This window comes from Vulpes lagopus, chromosome 2 (assembly GCF_018345385.1).
Source record: "Vulpes lagopus strain Blue_001 chromosome 2, ASM1834538v1, whole genome shotgun sequence".
Lineage (NCBI taxonomy): Eukaryota > Metazoa > Chordata > Mammalia > Carnivora > Canidae > Vulpes > Vulpes lagopus.
Genome location: NC_054825.1, coordinates 73,015,730 through 73,039,824, shown reverse-complemented (window position 1 = coordinate 73,039,824; position 24,095 = coordinate 73,015,730). Strand labels below are relative to the sequence as shown.

Genomic DNA, 24,095 nt, shown 5'->3' with positions numbered 1-24,095 from the left:
TACATAAGGACCACTACGAAAACCTCTACTGTGTGGTCTCAGGGGAGAAACGCTTCCTGCTACATCCACCCAGCGACCGGCCCTTCATCCCCTATGGTAGGGGACTCAGCCTCTAAGTGCTGGAGAGCTGGTGGCCCAAGGTAGAGGGAGGGCAGTGGGGGCCCTGGGCAGGCTGGTGCACCAGGCCTGAGGTGTGGGCACAGCGTTGCTATTGTGCTCAGGGAATAAGTGGGAGGAGCTGACAAGCTGCAGGCCATTTGAGTGTCCCCATACCTTTCTCTCTCTGGTTTCAGAGCTGTACACACCAGCAACATACCAGCTAACCCAGGAGGGCTCCTTTAAGATGGTGGATGAAGAAGCCATGGAGAAGGTGTCTGCCTCCTTCCCGGGCCCTGGGGTGGGGGAGGGTGGGAGTCTGATCTTGGAGAAACAGGTACAATAGAGCTGGGGAGATGGCACCTGGCTCTGAAAGATCCCGAAGTCTGGGCTCTCCTGGTGCTAACAGGGCAGGGCTTGTGGTGTTTACCTTTGGAAGGGATAGAGCTGGAGGGCCTGGGGCCTTTGGGCCTATTCCCTGGCATCCATCGTGTCCTCAGGTACCCTGGATCCCACTGGACCCACTGGCTCCAGATCTGGCCCGGTACCCCAGTTACAGTCAGGCCCGGGCCCTTTGCTGCACGGTGCAGGCCGGTGAGATTCTCTACCTGCCGGCCCTGTGGTTCCACCACGTCCAGCAGTCCCATGGTTGCATTGCTGGTAAGGAGCTGCCCAGAGGGCAGCTGGGGGATGGGTTGGGGAGGCAGTAGGTTGGGGGGGTACCTTCATGCTCAGGTCTCTATTTCCCCCACAGTGAACTACTGGTATGACATGGAGTATGACCTTAAGTACAGTTACTTCCAGCTGCTTGACTCCCTTACTAAGGCCTCCGGCCTCGACTGATGGAGCTCTGGTGAACATTGCCATTGACAATGGTGGGAAAGGTCGTGGCCCTCCCTGGCCAGGTCACTTCCAGAGGCAACCTGGAGTTGGAGGGTGCTGGCTGTCAGCCCAGCTTGCCTTGGGATCATCGCTGGGGAATTTGGGGCCAGACAGGTCTGGGTGTGGGCTCCGAGGAAGTTGCCACACTGGTGAGGCAGCAGCCTATCCTGGAGGAGGAGTGGGGCTTCAGGTGCAGTGCTGCCTCTCACCAACACTGTGGCTTTGGGCGACTTGCCACCTTGGAGCACTGATGTCCTGTCTGTAGAACAGAGAAAATGGTGGATCCTACCCCATGGTTGTGAGGCTTGGAGAAAGATCTTTAAGGACCATAAGGGCTGGCACGGAGGGAAATGTATAATAAAAGATGACTGTGATTCATGTGTGCTAAGATTCCCTCTCGAAGTTTCCTTCTGTGGTCTGGTGAGGGCTGGAAACATTTCAGGGTTCCTCTGATTGTGGCTGAGGCCTGGGTCCAGACCCAGGATTGAGGAGCTCTCTGCTGCTAAGACCCTGTATCCGTGAGAGCAATCGCAGCCCTTCCAGGCAAGCGGGCCCCACTGACTCGGCCCATACAGCTGTACCCAGCTTTGCTCTGGCCTTGTTTGCTGACCTCCAGCTCCAGGCAGCTGCTGGGGTCTGGTGCCCTGCTTCTCTCACAACAAGGACAGGTGGCTGTGGGGGTGGACAGAAGCCCCTGCCCCTCACCTCCACAGGGGTCTCCACATTCAGACTCCCTCCCTCCCTGCACCAACCCAGACCTTCCTGAATGCCACCCGGAGGCCTCCTCATCCCAGCCACCCAGCTCCCAGGGTGAGACAGCTGTGCACTTGGCTTCGAGAGGGCTGTTTCACAGAACAAACCACACCCCTGCCAGGTTGTGGGCCTGGGGCACTCCCCTCAGATTGGCCAAGCACTTCAGTCAGGACTGGGCATTCCTGTCCTACTGGCACTGGAGGTTGTGAAAGACCCTGTGACAGGGGACAAGGTTCTTCCATTTGCTGCTCCCCTGGGCCCACTCCCTGCTCTCTAGATGTCATTGGCCCTTCTAGGTCCAGGCACAAGAGCAGGGCTGGGTGGAATAGGTGCTGCTGGCAACGGCTGGAGGGAATGGCTCTTTCTGGGTGGTAGGCCCCCATCATGGGGGAGTCTGGGTCTTCATATAGGTTCCTCATTTCCTCTGCAGGTGGCTTGTCCCAGAGTGGGTGTGAAGCTTGGGTGGAGTGGAGGCGGTTGGGAGGGACCAGGGAGGAGCTTGGGGCCTGCTGGTACATCACTGGCTCTGGATTAAAAAGCCCGCAGTCCTTGGTCCTGCACCCACTGCCTGCCGTTTGTGGCTCTTGAGGACAGTCAGCCTCATGGCTCTGGTAAGACCTGCTAGGCCGCTGGGCCCCCATTCTGACCCTTGATCACCCTGGGGCCTGGTTAATGTTATTTCTTTTTATTTTTTAAAGATTTGTTTCTTTGAGAGAGCCATCTGTGCGTGGGGTAGGGGACAGAGGGAGAGAATCCCAAACTGACTCCCCATTGAGCAGGGAGCCTGATATGGGGTTTGATTGCATGACCCTGAGATCATGCCTGAGCCGAAATCAAGAGTCAGATGCGTAACTAACTGAGCCACCCAGCCCCTGCCTGCCAAGTTAATACTATTTCTTAAGAGGAGCGATGAGTTTCTCCAGGTGTAGAGAGGGGAGCTGGCCATCACTGAATCAGAGTGGTGAGCAGAAGCTAGGGAACAGGTGGGGTCTAGGGATTAGGGGTTGTCTTGAGTTCTTGCCCTAGAGATGGGCTCCAGACAGAGTTCCCTGGCTCCATGGATTTGGGCCCTGAGAACTCAGGCTCCCAGAAAGTGGCTTCTCCAATGTTCTTGATTCAGTTGTTTGGAGTGTGGGGGCCCTCAGGGTAGACACTGATAGATGAATTTCCTCAGCTCTGTCCCTAGATTCCATCCATCAGGACCCTTTGGAGGCAGGGCTGAAGGCTAGAAAGAAAAGATTAGTTAGTACAGGCTTCTCTGGCACACTTGCCATGGTTTATATCCCCAGACCCATGTTCCTGGGTTTGGTTGGATCCACCTAGGGACCCTCTTTAGCCTGACCTTATAGCACCTGAAGGACTTGAAAACCTGTGGGTGGTCTGAGCTGCTAATTACTGTTCCTACTCCCAAGTAAAGGGCCCGTTTCCAGAACTGATTCCTGGCCAGGGGTCGGAGAGGCTGTCTAAAAACCAAGTCTGTGCTCTTCACTCCTGCCTCTCCAAATAGTTTGCTTAACTGGAGCATGTCTCCATTTAAGCTGTTTAACCAGACAGCAGCCCCACCAAGGCACCCAAGGCCAGGCTGGGTCTTAACATGCCTCTTCTCTCTCTGTAGCCATCTAATCCCCGAGGTGTCCTGCCACCCAAGACCCACCTCAAGACTGCTTAGCAAGGGTTAACTGGAGATGTGGGGTGGAAAGACTAAAAGATACCATAGCAAGAACTGGAAGTAGGTAAGGGTGGGATTAAGAGAGCATGAATCAAGCCAGCCTGGTCCAGTCCTGGCCCTGGACCTCAGGCAAGTGACTAGCCTTTCTGTGCTTCTGTTTCCTTGTGGGATCGCTCATAATAAGTAGTCCCTACACACAGGGTAGCTGTGTGACTAAACAAATTAATGTGTGCAAAGGCGTTCATTATTCCCTCGGACCAGAGCTGGCCCAGAGTTTGTGTAAGTGTCGGCAGGATCATCAGGAGCTACCACAGCCACCTTTCCATTCAGGATTCTGATGGGGTGGAGTGCAGCCAGGTAGCTGGCAGGGCTGGGCCCTTTGGTTCAGGATTATTCCTGGAGGGGTGACCCTGGCCTCTCTTTGGCCTTTGTCCCTTTGGATTCAGCAGCCTGCAGCAGGCCTGTCCTCTCCCTCCTCTGCAGGCAAAGGTTCCTGGGACCTGCCTGCTCACCGTTCGTGTCCTACAGGCCCATGGCCTGCCCTCGAAGGACTTAGGTGAGTGCTGGGCCCAGGAAGGGCCGTGTAGCTGGGTTCAGAGTGGGAGAAGGGCAGTGGGAAGAGATGCTAGGACTGGGCATGCAGGGGGTCCTGGAGAGGGGGCCAAGAGGAGGTGCTGGGTGGAATGTCTCCTAGCACCTCAGCCTTTGCTCCTCCTGCCTCCCAACTTGGCTCCATTGCACGGGTCTCTAAGCCTCCCAGGGCTGCCTGTGATGGAAGGTCGTGGACACGGGCAGCTGGGCTGGGTAGGGCTCTTGGCCATCAGCAGCCATTTGTTCCTCCTTCCTGCAGTGACCCCCTCTGACTGCTACGTAAGCCTTTGGCTGCCCACAGCCTCTAGCCACAGGCTCCAGACTCGCACAGTCAAGAACTGCAGAAATCCCATCTGGAATCAGAGCTTTCGCTTTCGAATCCATAGCCAGCTCAAGGTGGGCCGGACGTCAGCCCCTGCCCTGCCCACTGCCCCTGCCAGCCCTCCTTCCCTGCTCTGGCTCTGCTCACCTTCCTTTTCCACTCCTCTGTCCTGCAGCCCCTTACTCTGTTCCTTTCCAGAATGTCTTACAGCTACAAGTCTTTGACCAGGACCTTCTGACCAGTGATGACCCCATGTTGTCAGTGCTGTTTGATGTGGGGACTTTGCAGGCTGGGGAGTTCCGCCGAGAGAGCTTCTCATTGAACCCTCAGGCAAGGCTGTGCAACAGGGTAGCAGTGAGCCTGAGCCCAGGGAGGGCAAATGCTTTGGGGTGGAGCTGGGTACATGGCCCTCTTCTGCAGTGAGTGGGCCAGGCTTCCCTGGCATCCCAGAGGCCCCTGCTGTCCTTAGAGGAACAGTGCCATCTCTGACCCTCTTTCTTGGCCCTTAAGCCAGTAACAGTTTTCTAGGAGCCACCCAGAGAAGGTGAACAGAGCACCCTGGAGATGGCCATTGGCTCTCTCCACTTTCCCCAGGAGTCCCAGCTGGCGTCTGCATTGAAATCTACACACACGTTCCTCACCCCTCTAACTTGCTGCTTTATCTCTCCAGGGCGAGGAGCGGCTAGAAGTTGAATTTCGGCTGCAGAGACTGTGAGTTGGGGCCATGGGGCAATTCCTTTTGGGGAATGCTTCCTTTGGTGGCAGTGCTTCTTTGGGGGAAGGACAGAGCCCAGCATACCCTGGGAGACATCCAGTATTGGTGGAGGAATGTCCTGTCGTCCTTGGGGGTGAGAGCATGGAAAGCGGGACTTGCACCGAGGGTCACTGGGGGCTGTTTCCAGGACAGACTGTGTCGAGCAGCTTGTCAGCAATGGCATCCTGGTGGTGAGTTCAGAACCCCTCCCTCCCATTCTCCTTCCTGGGCCTGAAGCCTGGGGCCCCATTGGGGATTCGGGAGTAGAGCTGAATTGGGGGCCCCTGGGATTTCAGTTCAAGAGGGTACAACCTCAAGCAAATGTTTGGTGACTCAGGGCCAATGTAATAAAGCGCTGAGGATCAAAACCAGGGTACTGTGGGTGGGTGGGGCTCTAACAGGGGAAGAGTGCGAGTCTGAGGGGCTTTCGTAATGACTCAGGCCCGGGAGCTCTCCTGCTTGCACGTTCGACTGGAGGAGGCAGGGAACCAGAAACGTAAGTCTCCAACCTACTAGGATAGCCCCAAGCCCTCCATCCTTGTCATCCCCTTCCTAAGGGGACCCTGGAAGGGACCTTAACATTAGCTGCCCTCTACTCTCATAGGCAGCAGTAGAAGTTGGGGCAAATCCATGCTGGGGCTCCATCTCTCGGCCTCGGCCCATGTCAGTCTTCCCTCTCAGTGGGCAGAGGAAAGTGCCCCCCAGACCCCTTATGCAAGACAGCCTTGGGCCTCTGTGGGCCAAGACCTTATGCTTAACCTTTCTGTTCCGGTTCCTGTTCCAGAGTCAGAAGGCAGAGTTCAACTTGTGGTTCCTGGGTCCTGTGAGGGTTCACAGGATGCCTCCGTGGGTGCCGGCTCCTTCTGCTTCCATTGCCCAGCCTGCTGGGAGCAGGAGCTGGGTATTCTTCTGCAGGTAGTGTGCTGCTCCCTCATATGAGGCAGAGCCTACAGGGTCTTTCTCCCTCCTTCCTTTCACACTTCCTCCTAGCTTGTCCCTCTCCTCATGCTGAGTCCCTCGCCCCATCACTCTCTGGCAGAATCAGGCCTCCTGGGTCAAAGGTGGGGTTAACGTTAGCCTCCTGTCTCCCTTCCTGCCTGCTGCTGCTTATTTCACTCCCTGGGCCATGGCTGAGGTCCTTGCTGGAACAGAAGGGTAGAGATTCTGAGGTCTTCTTTCATCCTCCCTGCAGGATGCCCCTCACGAGCAACTGAAGGTGCCCCTCAGGGCCTTGCCCTCTGGCCAAGTGGTGAGGCTTGTCTTCCCTACATCCCAGGTACTTGATCACCTGGAGGAAGAATGTCAGAAGTGTGGGCAGGGCTAGGCCCTAGGCCTTGCAGGGCCAGCCTGCTTTGGTAGGAGCTTGGGTCTTTGGGCTAGGCTCTGGGGAGAGGGGTCCTCTGAGCAGCCCTGCCTTTGAGCCTCAGGCCTTGCCCCTGTGGAGATGGCTAGAGGCCCAAGGGAGTATGGGGGACATCATAGGGTGTGGCTTGGGATGAGATGAGAGGGACATGATGGCAGATTTCTGTGACTTAAGTGTTTATGGTTTCCAGGAGCCCCTGATGAGGGTGGAGCTGAGGAAAGAAGAAGGGTGAGAGCCAGCTGGGAGAGGGCAGGGAGGGAGGGAGCGGGCCGCCACCTGTGCTTGAAGTTGAGGCACAGATAGGGCAAGGGAACTACCAGAGGAGAGAAATTGCACTCCCTTTAGGTGGCAGTCATCGTGGGTGGGCCTTAGCTAACCTTCATGAGATGGAGAGGAGTTGCCCACCCTTCACATGCCTGGGAGACCAGCTTCTCACCACGAAGAGGTGGGAGAGAAGAGTTTCTTGTCTCCTCTGGAGTCATCTTTGGGTGGGGGAAGACAGAAAAGCTCAGAGTGGGGAAGTAGATCTGTGGTGGTCAGACTCACCAAGGAGCCTACCTGGGACCCTGGAGGGGCATTTTTAGGCACCAGCATTTCTGGTCCTTGTTGCATTCCCAAGTGTTCCCACATGGGTCTGGGTTCACCTTCTCCCCATTCCATCCACACGTGTCACACTTTGGTCCAGGCAGGAGTGAGGGGTGGGGAGAGGAGTGAGGGTTGGCAGTGGGTTTCTCAGGGCGAGCAGACCCAGCTTCCTTTTCTGTGATGAGGCCAAGAGCTGCCTCATGATCCCTTCCTTCGCGCCAGACCGAGGGAGCTGGCTGTGCGTCTAGGCTGCGGACCGTGTGCCGAGGAGCAGGCCTTCCTGAGCCGGAGGAAGCGGGTGGTGGCCAGAGCCCTGAAGCAGGTCCTGCAGCTGGGTGAAGACCTGCAGGAGGACGAGGTCTGTGGACTGAACTGCACTGGATAGGCTTCCTCAGGCTTGCTCTAGCTGAATGATTGTATCTTCACCAGACCAGAGCTAGGCCCCGCCTGCTGTCTCTCTGCCCCTGCTCCTCTTCCCTCTCACTTGATGTTTACAGGAGCCTGATGCCATCAGATGTAGAGCTTTGCACTAGGCACCGGGAGGTTGATTGTAAGCTGCCCCACCGGGCTGACTTTCCTTCTTGTTGTTTCTTGATTCTTGGCCTCGTCCATATTTTGGGACTTGGGTCCAACCTGACCGGTCCGTGAGACATGCAGAGTGAGGGCTGCCCGCTGGCCCGGGGCAGTCCTTGGAGGTTCAGATCAGCCTGGGGAATTTGCTAGGGAAATGACTTCTCCTTTCAAGAGGAAAAAGGGTCGCTGTGTGGGAGACTTGAGGTGGCTGTGGGGCTTCCAGAAAGTGATCATGACACTCCTCAGGGGCTAGGGGCGAGGAGATGAGGCCTGAAACTTGCCCATTTTTCCTGGAGTGTTTAAAACCAGACAAGCCCCAACCCTTGAGAGGCTACTTCTGATTAGATCCTCCTCAGTAGGCCTGACCAGAACTGGTTCCAAGAGCCCTGACCAGGTCTTGACTGACGTGGCTGTTCTCGCTTTCAGATTCCAGTGGTGGCAGTTATGGCCACTGGCGGTGGGATCCGGGCGATGGTTTCCCTCTATGGACAGCTGGCTGGACTGAGGGAGCTGGGTCTCTTGGATTGCATCTCCTATATCACAGGGGCCTCAGGCTCCACCTGGTGAGCTGGCGGCAGGTTGGGTGCAGGAGTCCGGGGGTGGCAGTGGTAAGGCTCTTGGAATCCATAGGTGCCTCTGGCCCAGTTGGAAGAGCTGGGAGAAAGGGCGTGCCAGAGGGAGAGCCACTCAGTGGGACCATTGGGAGGTGCCTACTAGATTGTTGTCCTAGGACAGAGAGCCCATGGTGTGCTGTGACGCCCGGGCTCTGGCTTTTCTCAGGGCTTTGGCCAACCTCTACGAGGACCCGGAATGGTCTCAGAAGGACCTGGCAGGGCCGACCGAGTCACTGAAGACACAGGTGACCAAGAGCAAGTTGGGTGTACTCGCTCCCAGCCAGCTGCAGCGGTACCAGCGGGAGCTGGGGGAGCGTGCCCGCCTGGGCCACCCGGCCTGCTTCACCAACCTGTGGGCCCTCATCTGCGAGGCACTGCTGCACGATGAGGTGTGGGGACTCCTGGGCCAGGGTATGGTTTGGAGATGGGGAGCTGCCCTGGGCACCAAGGAGGAAAGGTCTCAGATACCAGAAAGTCACAGCTTTAGGTTCAAATCCTCTCCTACCACCAGCCCCATAACCACACACTCTCAGACCAGCGAGAGGCCCTGAGTCACGGCCAGAACCCTCTGCCCATCTACTGTGCCCTTAATACCAAGGAGAAGAAGCTGAGCACCTTTGAATTTGGAGGTGAGTAGCCCTGGAGCTGAGAGCTGTGCTCTTGTGGCTGGTAGGGGGAGGGGGAGTGGGGCCTCTGTGGAGGAGGTGGGTGTTACATCCACTGCTTCTGGGCCAGGTCCCATGCTTTTCAGAGACTGTCATCCTACCAGAGTCACTCAGGCTTTGGGATGGGGTTGGGATCTATAGGTCCATGGTCATGGTGACTGTGACCAGCCTGAGCCTCCGGTGGTGATAGAGGATCCTGGGGTTCTGAACCCCACAGTGAAGCTGTATGGTCTCCTCACAGAGTGGTGTGAGTTCTCCCCCTATGAGGTTGGCTTTCCCAAGTATGGTGCCTTCATCCCCTCTGAGCTCTTCGGCTCTGAGTTCTTCATGGGGCGCCTGACCAAGCGGCTTCCTGAGTCCCGAATCTGCTTCCTCGAAGGTGAGAGGGAAGAGCTTGGAAGGTTAGGGAAGCTAATGTAGTGGGGAGAATGGGCCTGGGGAAGACGGCAGGCCTCCACCTCTCAGCTCACGGGGACATGTCCTGGTCTAGGATGGGTTGTGGGAAAAGGTCAGATTGTGATGGGGTGGGGGACTCTCCCCCTTGTGTCCCCTCTGTTCCCCTTATGTTCCCTCTCTTAGGTATCTGGAGCAACCTATATGCAGCCAACCTCCAGGATAGTTTATACTGGGCCTCAGACCCCAGTCAGTTCTGGGACCGCTGGGCACAGGATCAGGCCAACCTGGGTAGGTGCCTGGGCTCCTTGTAAGGAGGTGCAGAGGCAGCCACTGGGGTGTCTGGGGGTGGTGGGATGGCCTTTGGCAGTCCACAGAAGCTGGGGTAAAAGTTCAGGGGTCCCCATTTCCTAAAAGATATTCCGTTTTCCCCTTTCTTGACTGTGCAGACAAGGAGCAGGTCCCTCTTCTAAAGATAGAAGAGCCTCCCACTGGGACTGGCAGGATTGTTGAGTTTTTCACTGACCTTCTGACGCGGCGCCCACTGGCCCAGGCCACCCACAATTTCCTGCATGGCCTCCATTTCCACAAGGATTACTTCCAACATCCTTACTTCTCTACCTGGAAAGGTATCTTTTTCTCTCCCTGGTCCCAGCACTCCAAGGTCTGCTCATGGCCACCTGAGCCTTAGATCCCTGGTCCAGACACTCAACCCCTGGGCCCTAAGCTCCTTTGAGTTTAGTTCACTGGGCTGCCTGGACTGGCAACCCTTTTCCTCTCCTTTTTATTGTGGACCAGGGCCCATCTGTGGGGTCTTGGGAAGTAGCAGGGCTACTTTGGCAGGAGAGATCAGGGACTAGAGGGCAGAGTTGGCTTCTGCCAGTGGCAAGGAGCTAGCATTAGGGTAGAGGGGTCTGTTGTGCTCCATACCAATGACAGCTGCTTTTCTACCCCACCTGCCTAACCTTTCCAGCCACCAAACTGGATGGGCTCCCCAACCAGCTGACACCTGCAGAGCCCCACCTTTGCCTGCTGGATGTTGGCTACCTTATCAACACCAGCTTCCCGCCCCTTCTGCGGCCCACACGGGACGTGGACCTCATCCTGTCGCTGGATTACAACCTCCAAGGAGCCTTTCAGGTGGATTAAGGGGCAGGCTTGGGAGGCAGTGGTGACACCAGCTGGGCCTGGCATCTTGGCTCCGGCTTTAGGGGAGATCTACCTTCGAGTCCAGTATGTGGTCCAGCATCCCTTAGGGGCTGGACATCATATGAATATGGATCCCATGAATTTACCACCAGGGGAACTTACTCTGCTCAGGAAGTTGAAGTGACAAGGGAGAGGTTTTCTTTTTTAAACTATTAGCAAAATTTACTGTAATAAGACAAAGCATAAAAACCATGTTCTGATTATCACAATGACAATTTTGAGTTAGCCAAAAGGTAGAGTTCAGATTTCTGGTTCTTGATTTACACAGACATTAGATTTACTGTCATTACGAAATAGCTTTCCTGTGTCATTTACATTTAGGGACCAGCAATAATAGCATTTTATGGCTAAGACAATACCTGCACGTGCATGATTTTATCATCTCACAATAAATAAGGTTCTGAGTTAAGGTAGCTGGGAAGCAAAGCAAAGGATACAATGAGTCCTAAGGGGTCCTGAAGGGCCTAATAACTCCAGATGGTCATAGATAATCCTGGAGAGGGATCCCTGGGTGGCGCAGCGGTTTGGCGCCTGCCTTTGGCCCAGGGCGCGATCCTGGAGACCCGGGATCGAATCCCACATCAGGCTCCCAGTGCATGGAGCCTGCTTCTCCCTCTGCCTGTGTCTCTGCCTCTCTCTCTCTATGACTATCATAAATAAATAAAAATTTAAAAAAAAAAATAATTAAAAAAAAAAAAAAAAGATAATCCTGGAGAATATTCCATCAGGAGTGCTTGGGAGGAAGCCCAGGAGATGTAGCTGGTATAGCATTCAGGTCTTGCTTCCCAAACTGGGGGGGGGGGGAGATGTTTTCTGTGTATTTTATATTTGGGGCACCTGTCCTCATTTGGGCCTCGGGAACCCTGTGATGTGAGTTTTTGTGTTGGTCCAGTGAAGGTTGCTGTGGAAGCTGGAAGCCATCAGCAGCCCTGGGCCACGGAGCTCCCAGGAGCCGCAGCAGAGGGGTGGTCAGGGTCATGGTGCTTTCCCTGGCTTGGCCCTGGGGGTGGGCCTCGGTCAGATTTGGCAACCGGGCTCTAACTCCCAGGAGTCTCAGCCAGCCTCTGCATTCAGTTGGCCCAGTGTCGGGGCCCTGGAGAGCCCCGTGGGCCCTGCCCCTGACGGCACTTGTGCCTGCCCTGCAGCAACTTCAGCTCCTGGGCCGGTGGTGCCAGGAGCAGGGCATCCCGTTCCCGCCCATCTCACCCAGCGCTGGAGAGCAGCAGCAGCCAGGAGAGTGCCATTCGTTTTTGGACCCAGACTGCCCCGAGGCCCCAGCTGTGCTGCACTTCCCTCTGGTGGATGACTCCTTCCAGGAGTACTCGGCCCCTGGTGAGCCCCCCACCCCTCCTCCTGCTCCCCCCCACCTTCTGGCTGCCCCGTAGCCAAGCTCCCCACTTTCACCAGGCATCCGGCGCACACCGGAGGAAAAAGCAGCGGGGGAGGTGAACCTATCTTCCTCCGACTCCCCCTACCACTACTCCAAGGTGACCTACAGCCCAGAGGACACGGACAAGCTGCTGCGCCTGACCCACTACAACATCTGCAACAACCGGGAGCAGCTGCTAAAGGCCCTGCGTGCGGCTGTGCAGCGGAGGCGGCAGCGCCACCCCCAGTGAGGGCGCAGGAGGGCGGCTGGCCCGGGGTTCCTACCCCCCCTCCCCTGCCACTTGGGTAGACTCACTCCCTGGCCCCCTGGCTCTTCTGGGTGAGTTGGGGCAGAGACAACTCGCCAGATCATCCAGAGCCTCGGGCCTGAGTGGCCCGGCCCCGGCCCTCTCGCCCTCTGAATGGCTATGCCAGGGTCAGTGCCCAGCGCCACCCTGACGGGCCACCACAGCCTTGCCACCTACACAGGCATGGGGGTTGAGGGCTTAACAGGGCTGGGCCTGGTCTCCTCAGGCCAGAGACGTGTCCTCTTCAAGCAAGGAGAACATTCAGGGATTCGGTGGTAGCCTCACGTAGACATGGACAATGGGGTGAGCCCAGAGCAGTACTGACCACAGTTGCATAAGCACCCAAAGCCAGGGGACCGTTTTCCCTTGCAACCTTGAGTGATTGTACCTAGCGAAATAGAGCGATTTGTGGATCACAGGCTCATAAATGTGAGATGGTAGCGGGTTGTCATTGCTGTCAAGGAAGGACAGGTCACCCTGGGCTCTTGGTTACACAGAATAAGGACTGGTTTGGAAAAAACCTCCCCCCAAGCACCTTACAGAGCTAGCTAGCAGAGGGAGAGCAGGCCATGCATACCCCACTGGGGCTACACTCTCTAAGTATGGAGGAGGCCAGTATGGCCTGGGGGTGCTGCTGCTGGATCCTGGCCCTATGCAGGTGAATGGATGCACAGGCAGTGGCGCCAGCACCCCTGTCCTCCTCCCGTCAAAGGGCTGCTTCCTGTTCCACAGGAGGGGTGGGATCAGAGCAGCCAAAGGGACAAGCACCAATGGCTTAACTTCAGTAAGTTGTGATCTTGGTGAGGGCTGCCTCTTAACAAGGAACAGTCTATTCCAGAAGTTGGTCCTGAGTAGCTGGGTAGCAGAGCCTTGTTCTGGTTCTCTAGAGGTTGTCCTTGGTTGGTGCCAGCTCAGGGTTTGCTTCAGGGCCTAAATCTGTTGGGAGTAATAGGAAGGCAGAGTGAACGCAGGGCCTGGCCTCCCTTCGAACATTCCACCTTCTTTTAATGTTGCTGTGCTACTTGGATACTGATTGCTAACAGGTAGCTGCAGGTCTGACTGGGGTGTGAGGAGGCCAGTGGGTGGGAGGAAACAGGTTCTTGTGACTCAACTCCCCCTTACCTGTCTGCTCTGGCCCACCAATTCTTGGGCCCTGCCTTGGGCATGTGGCTAGCAACACAGTGGAAGAAATGGCCGCCTTAGAAGCCACCATCCAGGATAAGTCATCTGAATCCTAAAGCGGAGCCCGTGGGTCCTGTGCAGCAGGCTTGTGCAGCCGTGGCTGCCCTCAGGTGTGCTGCAAGGGCTCTGTCTGTGCCTGAGTCTGTGGGTGTGTGTGTGTGTGGGGGTAACAGCCTGATAGCTGGCCTGCTCTAGGACAGTAAGTCTCCCCTTTCCCATTGGAGCAGGGGAAAGCAGGAGAGGTGGCGGGCAGAGGGCAGGTCAGAGGGGGCTGGCTTGCAACCTGTCTTCTGACTTAGGAAGAAGAGGCCATGGTGTGAATGACATGGGGAGACCGAGGGAGTCTGCACCTTGGGCCCGGCCTGGGCAGGAAAGGCATGAGGAGCCAGGGGCAGGTGCCTGGGCAGGGCCAGCAGCCGGTAGGAACTGCAAGGGTTGCAGCTGGCCATCGGCACTCACGTGCATACCCCTCAGTGAGGAAGTCAGGGGACAGCCATGGAGCCTGTGGGAAAAGGGAGTCTCAGGACTTGGACACTGAGCAGGGGTTTGTACGCAGTGGGATGGGTGCTTGTATTTTCTATTGCTGAGGGTCTCCAATATGGGGATTACCCTATACCCTAGCAGCGTAGGTCTGAGGCTCCAGATCTTAAGACAGCAGCAGCTATATCAGTCCTGGGGACTCAGGACTCCCCCCCCCACACACACACACATACCCAGGTGCCCTACCTGAGCGGAGCAGCGGGGCTGGACACTGTCTCAGCAGTGTGCTCAGCTGGGAAGCCCACAGGTCTGGCTCTGAGCTCCAGGCTCAGACTCTGGGCTGCAGAGCAAAGGGAGCTCAGTGTCAGCCCTGGTGCAGGTGCTAGGCCCTCTGAAGACAGCAGCCTCCTTGCATGTTTGTGTCTTCCCTCAAATGCATATGTTGAAATCCTAACCCTGAGGTGATAGGGTCAGGAGGGTGGAGTCCTTACAAAAAGGACCCCAGAGAACAACCTGACCACTTCCACCAAGTGAGGACACAGTAAGCAGGTGTCACGCACAACTCAGACTTACCAGACACCCCATCTGCTGGTGCCTTGATGTTGGACTTGCCAGGCTCTAGCACTGTAAAAATAAATGGTTCTGGTCTATAACCTACCCAGTCTGATATTTTTATTAAAAGCGGCCCAAACAGACAGATGTGCCCACCACAGGAGGCTCTGTATGCACCAAGCTTTGCCTGTGCAGAGGTGCGGCACAGGCCCAGCCCCCAGGCAGGCCCCCAGTGCACCCTGCCTCCTAAAAGTCTGAATGCAGGCTAAGAAAGGCTCAGTCTGGAGGAGATCCCGAAGAAACTCAAGATCCCTTTGGGATTCTGGAAGGACAGGCTCAGAGGGGACCAGAGACAGTGCAAGGAATGGAGCCAAGAACCCAGAGAGACTGGGAGGAACAGGAAAGGACTCCCACCTGGGCTCCCGGCAGCCTGAGGACATGACCTGAACATGCTGTCCAGGTGGGGCCTGTCCGACCACACGGACAGATACCTGGTGCAGGGGTGCTTCCCAGGCATCCCTCCTGATAGAACTGGGTTTGACCACTGTCCACAAGATACCCAAGGGCAGTACATTCAGAGCTTTTTGAGGACTGGAAGGTTAGAGAAGGTCCCAGGGTCACAGAACAAAGCCTAGGAGCACTCAGGGGAGTCACAGAGACAGACTCCAAAGGGACCAGGCGGCAGCTGGGGGCAAGCCTGGCCCTACCTCTGGTACTAATTAGATGAGCTGTCTGATCTATGGCAAGTGGTTTACCTTTTCTGGGCCTTAAATTCTTTGAGAAGACACTAAGTCCCAACTACATCTCAGGCTCTAGAGGTACTAGATGCGAGATGGCTGAGGATGTGTGAAACAGCGGCTTGGGGCCCAGGGGCTCACACCCAAGTCCCTCCCTAGGTTCTGGTGGCACCTACCAGCTGTGCGGCTCAGGACGTGGTGCGGGCTCTCAGCCTGCCCTTCTGACGGTGCTGCACGCAGGTTTTCCACCTCGCTGCTCAACCTGCCACCCAGATAGCCACGGGTCAAATCTCTGCACTTCCCACATGGGTGAACCCCTGCGTCCAGCCCCATCCAGGTGGCAGCTTCTGGGAGGCTGTGCCTACTGGGTCAGTATGTCCTGGGGCTATTGTCTCCCTCTGCAGTAGCACTCACTTTAAGGAGAAAGCGTGTTTCCTGCCATGCTGGTGGCCCAGCCTCTCACACTGGGCTTCTCTGAGGTCAAGGGTGGCCACTGGGGCCATATTCTGAGAAGAGATGAACAAGGGGTTACTGTGAACATGTCTGCTCTTCTCTGTGGGCCTGTGCTCAGCCTCCCCCCCCCCCCCATATTCCACTGCCTAGTACCTCTGCTGCTGTCTTCTTGTCCCAGAGGTGGCTCAGGGAGCTAACCCCCAAGGTACCATGGCAGCCATCCCCGGAGCTTGAGCAAGGCTGTGGAGAGAGGGCAGTGAGGCTGCACCAGCTAGGCATGGAGGGGAGGCTGCAGCCTGGCCTTGGGAAGGCCTGTGTCTTCAGAGGCTCTCAGGCCAAGTCCTGGGTTGGACAGAGGTGTCCACGGGAAGAGGGAGCCAGGGGATGATGTGCGGGGAGACCAGCAAGAGGAGGAAGAGGGCCTTCACCCTCCCCCCACCCTACTTGGGTGGGGGGCAGAAGCTGTGTGGTAGGTAAAGAATGAAACTATCTTGAGGCGCCTGGCTGGCTCGGTCAGCAGAGTCTGTGACTCCTGATCTCGGGGTTGTGAGTTCAAGCCCTACATTGAGGGGTAGAGATTACTTAAAGAAAAACGGAGACTGTCTTAAGAATGGCTGGGGGTGGGGGTGGGGCTATCCAGCATCACGTCAGGATGCCAGGCCCTGATAGTCCCTCTGAGCTGAGTGGTTCTGTGGAGGAGAGGTGCCTGGAGAAGGAATCTCCTCATACTTACCTGCCTCCTTGCAGGCAGGAGCTGCTGCTTGAGCTCCAAAAATCCCTCCGTGGTGAAGGCACCCTTTGCATCCTGCAAGTGCCAGATGGGGCCCAGGAAACATCCAGCAATAGAGGACAGGCCCCCTCTGGAGGGTGCACTAGGAATCTACCCCTCTCCAACCACTTCATTCCTGAGGACTCTCAGCTCCTATCCCTAGTGCCCCAAACCCCCAGGGCCTCAGTGCTGGCTCCAGGGTCTGGGCCTTACCCCCATGGCCCTGGCACCCTTGGGCTCCTGCTGCCTGGCTGCCCGCTCCAGGGAGACAGTGGTGGCAGAGGGTATGTGTGGGCTGATGGGGCCACCTGGCTGCAGGTCCCTTGTCTCAGCCAGCTGTACTCCTGGCCACCAGCTTCCGAAGGGCCTCTGCTGGAGGGAGGTGAGCCCATGGCCAGCATTGCTGGGTGTCAGCCCTGTCCCCGGCTGCAGCAGCTTCTGTTCCACCTTAGAGAGGGGAGGAAGGTGAGCCAGGGCAGGGCTCCATGCCCCCACCTCTCCTCTCCAAAGCCCTTCCACCCGGAGAGAATCCCTGTCTCCTCATTGCTCTTTATCTCCTCCTGGTTCAGCTTGCTTAAGAGACTTCCCCTGTCATCCTAGTCCATAGTGGGGCTCTGGCCTACCTGGACAAGGGGGGGGACAGGCCCTGGCAGCTGGCCAGGCAAAGAACAGGGCTCTTCTGAGGGGTCACACATGGGCTCCATGTACTGGGGAGGCTCCAGTCTCAGGTTGAGACCAGGATGCTCCCACCCCCAGCCCTCGGGCCCCTCGCCACTAGGGAATCCTCGTCCGGCCTCTGCTCACTCCCGTCTTTCTCTGCAGTTGGGCAAACTTCTCTTCCTGGGCTGCCAGCAACTTTTCTAAGTCCTGGTGTCTGCCGAGCAGCAACTCCACGTCAGGCACAGAGTGCTGCGGGGAAGCAAAGCCAGGGTGAGGCCCAGCTCCATGGGGGTGTGGAGAGCCTCCCCCTCCTGGTCCCCGACCCGCTTAGCTGGTCAGGGAGCAGAGGAGTAACAGGATCTGCCCTCGGCTGCAGCTGTGGGCTGGTACAGCTGGCTAATGGCGGGGGGCCTTTGGCTCACCCCGCAGTTGGCGTCCAGCAGTAGACCCTCCCGGGAGGCCAGCCAGGCCTCAGCTTGGTCCAGCTCCTGTCGCAGCTTCTGCAGGCCCCAGTTCTCCTCGCAGCGCTCCCGGCGTAGGACGCAGGCCTCTGTGAGTGCCTGCAGCCGCCCTTCTAGCTCCTGCAGACACCCTGCCACCTGGTGGAAAGGGGTGCTATGGGTCACATGCATGAGCAGGAGCACTGAGGCAGGGCAGGGCTGGAGTGCCCAGCAGAGGGGTCCAGGGAAGGCCCAGGCCCTTCCTTTCTCTGCTTCTCTGTCTCTGCTCCTTGCCAGCCTGTCACTGAGGGTTTCTGTGTTCTGAGGCCTTGGGTAGCTGAGCTCCATCCCCAGCTCAACCCCAGGTCCACTTTCGTGCGCGTACCTCCAGGGACATGAAGTGGCCGCTGTCTATCAGCTGCTGCCCTTCTTGCTGTACATCCTGGGCTTGTAGGCAGTGCTCCTTGATTTCTCGCCCCAGCTCGTCATGCTGGGCCAGGAGCCGCTCGGCTCCCACCAGGTCCCCGGCTAGCTCCTCGGACGAAACCACAGCTTGCTTCTCCTGAGCCCATGATCTGGGGACAGGGAGACAAAACTGCCATCAGGGTGGGGGTGGGGAGCAGCCTTGGGAGGTGGGGCATGAGGTGTGCTCGGGGAAGGGGGGTCAGGCTTCCGATGTGCTGGGGTGACCCCCACCCCACAGGGTGGAGCTGAGCCAACACCAGGGCAGGAGGCCACCTACAGCAGTTCCCTGCAGCGGCCGAGGAAGGCGTGGCCCTGGGCAGCCTGCTCCAGCTGCTGGCCCTGCTCCCGGGCCTTCACCTCCAGGGTGGCCCAGGCCTCCTCCACCCTAGCCAGCTGCTCAGACAGGCCATCCTGAGCCATGGGGTGTAGCTGGCCCAACCGGCAGGCCTCCATCCGCACCCGTGCCATCTCCTTCTCCATCGTCGCCAGTTCCCTCTGCCACCAGAACGCACAATCAGGTCTCACCCCCGTCAACCTGACACATATCCCTCATTTGGGAGCATCCAGTCCTCTCTGAGGGGTCCTGATCTGTTTCCCAGAATTTCCCAAGCCAACTCCACTGTTCCACAGCCTGGGCCAGCCCTACCTGGCTGGGGTGGGGCGGGGCGGGGTGGGGCGGGGCGGGGGGGGGGGGTGCTACCTACCACCTGCAGGGAGGGGCTCCGACAGGCAGACCATGGGGTGTGAGCCCTCACCTCCAGGCACCTGTGCTGTTGCTCCAAGGTCTGCACTGATGACGGGCTGTGGCCACAGACGTCTCTCGCCATCAGGGTGGCCTTCTCCTGCATCCAGCTCTGGAGCCAGGCCACTGCTTGCTCAAAACCACGGACCTCCCGGGCTGTGGCCAGGCTCTGGGAGAGGGGGGACGGCCTGCTCTGGGTTGAGCTCATTCCTAGGGTCCTTTCTCCCTGGAGACACGGCCTTGTGGGCCACCTCCTTTTAAATAACGAGGACCGTGGGGCTCAGTGACTGGGTAGTGACCAGCAGGTACATAAAATGCGCCAGGTGCGGCAGGTGCTTCTGAATGTGGGATGTTACTGATGATGCAGTAGGGCCTCAGGGGGACATTCTGTGATGAGAGTCTTTGATGTGTGAGAAAAGGCAGAAAGGAGGCGACGCAGCGGGGGAGGGGCCCACGTGAGGGAAGAGTTGGGTTTGGGTGGGTTCAGGAGGCTGCCTAGGAGGCCAGGGGCTCAGGGAGCAGCCTGCTTTAACAGAGACCAGCATAGGGCCGCGAACACAGGCTGTGGAGCAGCACTGAAGCCGCCCGCACGGGGCCCAGGGTTAGAAGAGCGAGGCATGGCGTGAAGGAGCTGGTTAAGCAGGTGGGGTCGAGGAGAGGTGAACAGGGTGGATCTTAAAACCCGAGGCCTGTATTTAGGGGAGGCTTCGAGGGGCTCAGAAGCTGGCCGCACATGCTTCCTGTTTCTCCCTGGAGGTGCGAACTGCACCAGCAGGAATCCAAACTGGAGGAGAGGGCTGAGGTGGGGTGGAAGTGCAAGGTGTTGAGACTGCCCACTTGCTCCATGCTGGGAATTAGAGGCAGCCATCGCCCTCTGCGCGCGCGCACACACACACACAACCGGCGTGTCTGCTTGTCCTGGACCCAGGCAGAAGGCAGAGCTGTTCCAGCCCCTGGGCTGCCCCGGCCTGGCCTGGGGGCGTTTACCTGTGTGCGGGCTTTTATTGCCCTGTCCAGCCTCTCCCAAGTGGCCTCGATGCGACTCCTCTGGGCTTGGATCTGGGGACTGTACTTGTGTGCCGTCCGTTCCAGGGAGCCCGCCAGCTCCCTCAGGGCCTCCACCTTGGCCGGGCCCAGGCTCTGAGCTTCCTTTCTGAAAGCCTCAAATTTCTTTTCCAGCATCTGCGAGGATACAGGGCCAGTGAGGGGCACTCTGGCGGCGGAGTCCCGCAGCTCGTGCTCACGCTGTACCTGACAGTCCCCTGGTCCGTACTGGATGAGGTCCTGGGCTCGGGCTCTGGGCCGCAGGGACCGGCCCAGAGCCCCCTACTTCCCTCTGCTCACCCCCTCACCCCCTCCCCGGGACACACACTTCCTTTGCTCCTTTCAGCCGCAGTCCACTCTTCCCCAGGTTCACCCAGGGGAGACTCACCTCGACGGCTTCCAGGTCCTGCCCATGGTCCTGGGACTCGGCGGCGGCCACCTTGCTGGCCAGCCAGGTTTCGAGAAGCCGGGCCTCCCGCTCCACGCGGTGGAACTGCAGCTGTTCCTGCCAGCCCCGCGCTCGGCCTTCCGCCGTCCGCAGCAGCCCCGAATGGGCCTCCCCCACCGCCCGCAGCCGGGCCAGCACCTGGGCGCTGCGGCAGGAAGGACAACCCAGCCGCCGCCCTTCTCCGCTAGGCCGACAGCCCGCCTCTGTGGGGAGAGCCCGCCCGCGCCGCGCACCCACCTCCCGGGGAGCTGCGTGCCCTCGAGGAGGGCGGCCCTCTGCTGCAGGCTCTCCAGGCGCGGGCCGAACGCCTCTAGGTGTCCCCTGGTGGCCTCCAGCCGCCGCAGGGAGGCGCGCGCGGCCTCGGCACTCCGGGCCCCATCCTCGATGTCCAGCGCACAGCCCTGTTCCTGCAGCCAGGACTCGGCCTCCAGGAGCTGGGGGCAGAGCGGACAGTCTTCCCTAGGAGGAGGCCAACAGGGCTCCCGGCCCGGAGGTGGTGGCCGAGCTCGGGAGCCCCCTGGGGAGCTTTCTCACTCCCTGTGCCTGGCTCTCCGCCCTACGGGCTCCGGCCTGGCCTGGCAAGGGAGTATCAGCATTTCCAGAAAGTTCCAGGTCATCGGGAACGTGATGATTGACAACCACCGGTTTAGAAGGGAGGGGCCGTGCTCCCTGGCGGGAGAGCTGGGGGGCCGCGTCCCCTCCCGCCCCTCACCTCCGTCAGGAACTGCTGGGCCTCTTCAGCCTGCTGCAGCCGCCGCCGCCTCTGCACCGCCTCGGCCCGCAGGCAGCCCACAGCGCCCTCCAGCTGCTGCGCGCGGGCAGCCACAGCACGGCCGGCACCCGCCTCCACCAGCCGGCGGCCCGCGTCCACCACGGCCTGGGCCAGGGCCTCGTGGCTGCTCAGCTCACGCTCCAGGTTCTGTGGCGGCAGAAGACAGGACCGGGGATGCCAGCGGCCGCCCGGAGGCACGGAGCCCCCAGCTCCCAGCACCACTGGCTCACAGAGCCTCGGGCTCCATCTGAGGCTCGCCCGCCCCTGCTCCCTGTTGGAGGCGGGAGGGTCCACACCTGGTGCTTCTCCTGCAGGCGGCGCACGACGCTCAGGCTCTGCCCGCAGTCCCGGGCCGTGGCCAGGGGCAGCTTCTCCTGCACCCACGCCAGCTCCTCATCGGCGTCCCTGAAGAACTGCAAGACGAGGCTCCGGGCCTCCAGGGCTGCTCTGCGCTCCCGCAGGGGCGCCCGCAGGCCCTCAAACCTGCAGCAGCGGACGGTGGGACCAGGGCGGGCGCCCCGGCCATCAGCCATCGGTCAGGCCCGGAGCTCACCCGCTGGGTGCCCCTCATCCTGAGGAAGGGGGAGCCCCGAGGACACAAGCTGGAGGGCGGGGAGGAAGAGGGCAAGGGGGATACACAGGGCAGATCTACCTGTGAAGCAGCCGCCGGGCCTGGTCCTCCACGTCCCGGGCAAGGCAGCGGCCTTCCCCTGTAAAGACCTGGGCCTGGCCCAGCAGCAACTGTGCCTGCGCGGCCTGCCGGTCCACCGCTGCCTCCAGCTCCCCCTGGGCCCCCATGAGCTCGTCCAGCTCAGGCTGGGCCTGGTCCCCGATGGGGGCTCTCAGCTTGACCTCCACAGGCTCCAGCCAGCTCTCTAGGTCCTCCACACTCCGCCGGAGACGCAGAGCCTGGGGCAGAATGTGAGGTGGGCTCCAAGGAGAGGCCCAGCACCGCCTCCAGCCTGCTCCATGGCGCACAGAACCCACCTTGCAAGCCTCTTGTAGCGTGGCTGCCTTCCTCCGGCTATTGGCCTGCAGCTCGTCCCAGAGCTCTCCCAGCTCCCGCAGCCGCTCCTGGATGGTCTCTGAGGCTGGGTGGCCCTCCTGCAGCAGCCTCTGCCCCTCCTACAGCAAATCCGGTGCATGGACTCAGGACTGCTGGTGCCAGGGGACTGGTGTTGGCTCTGCCCACCAGCCTGTGTGCTAGCTGTGTGACCTCAAATTCTTTAACTTCTCTAAGCTCATTTTCCTTATCTATATAATGGAGTGAACAATGGTTCTTTAGTTTAAATGAGATAAAACATTAAGAATTTTTTAGGGACGCCTGGGTGGCCCAGTTGCTTAAGTGTCTGCCTTCAGCTCCGGTCATGATCCCAGGGTCCTGGGATTGAGCCCCGTGTTGGGCTCCTTGCTCAGTGGGGAGTCTGCTTTTACTGCTCCTTCTCCCTCTCCGTCTCGCTTGTTCTGTCTCTCAAATAAAATCAAATAAACATTTTTTTTTTTCAGAACAATTTATATTGGAGCCAGCCTGGGGTCAGGACCTGCCCTTTGTAGGTAGGAGAGAGTAAATTTAAAAGATGTGACATTTTGACTCCATTACCCACAGGACTGCTAGCTATGCCCTCCTCCATCCCCTAATATCTTTCCAAGATGGCTTTAAAAGCTATCCATCAAAATGTCATCTGTAAGATTCTTGAAAAGGTACTGGTTTTGGAGAGGGTCCCCAGGAAAGCTACTGCTTCTCACTACCCTTGGGTGCTTAGCATGGTGCCTGTATACAGAAGGTCGGCCATCCATTACCAGGGCTCTGCGGGGTCTCCCCATGCTCTGGCCTGCAGGACTGTCCCACAGGCCCCAGGGGCTCACCATCTGCAGCCTTTGTTGTTCGTGGACACTTGCATCTAGCTGGGCCTGGAGACTCTGCTGCTTCCACAGCTGGGCCTGCAGCAGAGCTGGGTCCCTCCAGCCCTCTTCCAGGGCCACTGAGTTCTTCTCCCTCAGCCACATGGCCACCTGGATGTATGCAGAGGACCAGGCTTGGCTACCTCAGGGCCTCCCATTCCCCCAAACCCCTGGGCTGCCCGGAGCAAGGGTGGCCCCGTCAGGAGCAGATCCTTTCCCGCCACAACCACTACCCACACCCTGAGCCAAGAGGAACCTCAAAGGATTCCTGCAGGAGAGTCTGCAGCTGCCGGAGCTCTTCCAGCTGACGGCGGCGGGTCCCCGCTCCTTCCACCAGTGCCTCTTTCCTGCCAGAAGGAGGGGCTCATGGGCCCTCAGTTCCCCCCACTGGACCTGGGGCTGCTCCAGGGGGTGTGCATGTGTGTGCCCTTCCAGCCGGCAACAGCCCTTCTGCATCAGCACACCCTGAGTCTGGGGGTCCCTTTGAACTGGAGAGACATTCTACTCCCCCTTGTCACTAGTGCCTGTGATGGGCTGAACTCTGTCCCCCCATCCTTATGTCGAATCTGCCTCCACAGTACCTCACAATGTGACTGTATTTGAAGATGGGGTTTTAAAGAATTCAGTTTAAAAAGGATCATGAGGGTGCATCCTAACGTGCTCCAGCAGGTGGCACACACCCAGGGACAGCCATGTGAAGAAGGAGAGACGGCCGTCTGCTGGCCAGGGAGAGAGGCCTCGGGACAAACCAACCCTGCCGATATCTTGATTGAGGACTTTTGGTCTCCGGAACTGTGAGGGAATACATTTCTGGTGTCGAAGCCACCCATCTGTGGTACTTTGCTGTGGCAGCGCTCGCCAACTAGTACAGCATCTAAACCCACTTCTTTGATCACATGCTGCTATTAGGAAGAACTTCGAGGAGTGTCCACTCAAAACACACACGTATTTTTGTGTGGGGTCTACTGATTTGTATATGCGCCTACCCCTGTACCAATGTATCAGGTACGTTGCCATATGCACAAAAATAGAAATTAGAAATGTGATCTAAAAAATAAATAAATAGGAAAAAATCACCTACACTGCCCGCATCTATACAGTTTCCACACGGGTGTGAGCGGAAACCCTTGCTGGGGTGACCAAACAGTGTGGGGGGGAGGAGGAGATGCAGAGAGGCTTGATGGAATGGGAACCCCCTTGCCCCGTCCCCCACAGAGGATGCCAGAAGCCAGCAGGGAGGGCTCAGTGTGGCACCATGCTCAGGGACAGCCAGGCCGGCCACCAACCACCTAAGGTGATTGGGG

At 58.5% G+C, this 24,095-nt stretch overlaps 2 protein-coding genes across 5 annotated transcripts in view; one reads left to right on the top strand and one right to left on the bottom strand.

The window, feature by feature from the left end:
* Positions 1-13,689, top strand: LOC121484241 (cytosolic phospholipase A2 beta-like). Of its 4 annotated transcripts, none has more exons than XM_041743185.1 (22): positions 1-96; positions 294-370; positions 597-756; positions 3,884-3,956; positions 4,251-4,387; positions 4,512-4,643; positions 4,984-5,024; positions 5,216-5,258; positions 5,509-5,563; positions 5,852-5,982; positions 6,260-6,343; positions 6,621-6,658; positions 7,238-7,373; positions 8,015-8,151; positions 8,369-8,591; positions 8,714-8,831; positions 9,109-9,246; positions 9,447-9,551; positions 9,710-9,889; positions 10,234-10,400; positions 11,615-11,801; positions 11,877-13,689. In XM_041743185.1, exons 2-22 carry the CDS (start codon positions 351-353, stop codon positions 12,086-12,088), a joined length of 2,517 nt encoding a protein of 838 aa, XP_041599119.1. In that variant the 5' UTR covers positions 1-96; positions 294-350; the 3' UTR covers positions 12,089-13,689. The 4 variants fall into 4 exon arrangements, with proteins under 4 accessions (XP_041599119.1, XP_041599120.1, XP_041599121.1 ...); XM_041743186.1 differs by having other exon boundaries at positions 1-140; XM_041743187.1 differs by lacking the exons at positions 1-96; positions 294-370; positions 597-756 and adding an exon at positions 939-2,342.
* SPTBN5 (spectrin beta, non-erythrocytic 5) overlaps positions 13,536-24,095 on the bottom strand; it is a 46,337-nt gene continuing 35,777 nt past the window's right edge. Inside the window, exons 48-69 of the mRNA XM_041731850.1 lie at positions 23,048-23,138; positions 22,756-22,902; positions 21,877-22,014; positions 21,542-21,798; positions 21,186-21,372; positions 20,830-21,036; positions 20,355-20,551; positions 20,058-20,262; positions 19,613-19,807; positions 18,639-18,794; positions 18,161-18,378; positions 17,804-17,993; positions 17,401-17,577; positions 17,123-17,227; positions 16,532-16,765; positions 16,283-16,354; positions 15,703-15,789; positions 15,511-15,602; positions 15,273-15,358; positions 14,381-14,431; positions 14,054-14,147; positions 13,536-13,829 (exon numbers count right to left, since the gene is read on the bottom strand). Coding sequence (XP_041587784.1) covers positions 13,589-13,829; positions 14,054-14,147; positions 14,381-14,431; positions 15,273-15,358; positions 15,511-15,602; positions 15,703-15,789; positions 16,283-16,354; positions 16,532-16,765; positions 17,123-17,227; positions 17,401-17,577; positions 17,804-17,993; positions 18,161-18,378; positions 18,639-18,794; positions 19,613-19,807; positions 20,058-20,262; positions 20,355-20,551; positions 20,830-21,036; positions 21,186-21,372; positions 21,542-21,798; positions 21,877-22,014; positions 22,756-22,902; positions 23,048-23,138 — 3,427 coding nt within the window. The 3' untranslated portion in view covers positions 13,536-13,588. The remainder of the gene's footprint in view (positions 13,830-14,053; positions 14,148-14,380; positions 14,432-15,272; positions 15,359-15,510; positions 15,603-15,702; positions 15,790-16,282; positions 16,355-16,531; positions 16,766-17,122; positions 17,228-17,400; positions 17,578-17,803; positions 17,994-18,160; positions 18,379-18,638; positions 18,795-19,612; positions 19,808-20,057; positions 20,263-20,354; positions 20,552-20,829; positions 21,037-21,185; positions 21,373-21,541; positions 21,799-21,876; positions 22,015-22,755; positions 22,903-23,047; positions 23,139-24,095) is intronic.

Excerpts from the sequence above, each read along its gene's own strand:
- LOC121484241 (XM_041743185.1), top strand. The coding sequence starts at position 351 with ATGAAGAAGCCATGGAGAAG. Across the intron at positions 3,957-4,250 it reads CCTGCCCTCGAAGGACTTAG|TGACCCCCTCTGACTGCTAC; the intron begins GTGAGTGCTGGG and ends TCCTTCCTGCAG. Across the intron at positions 11,802-11,876 it reads CCAGGAGTACTCGGCCCCTG|GCATCCGGCGCACACCGGAG; the intron begins GTGAGCCCCCCA and ends CACTTTCACCAG.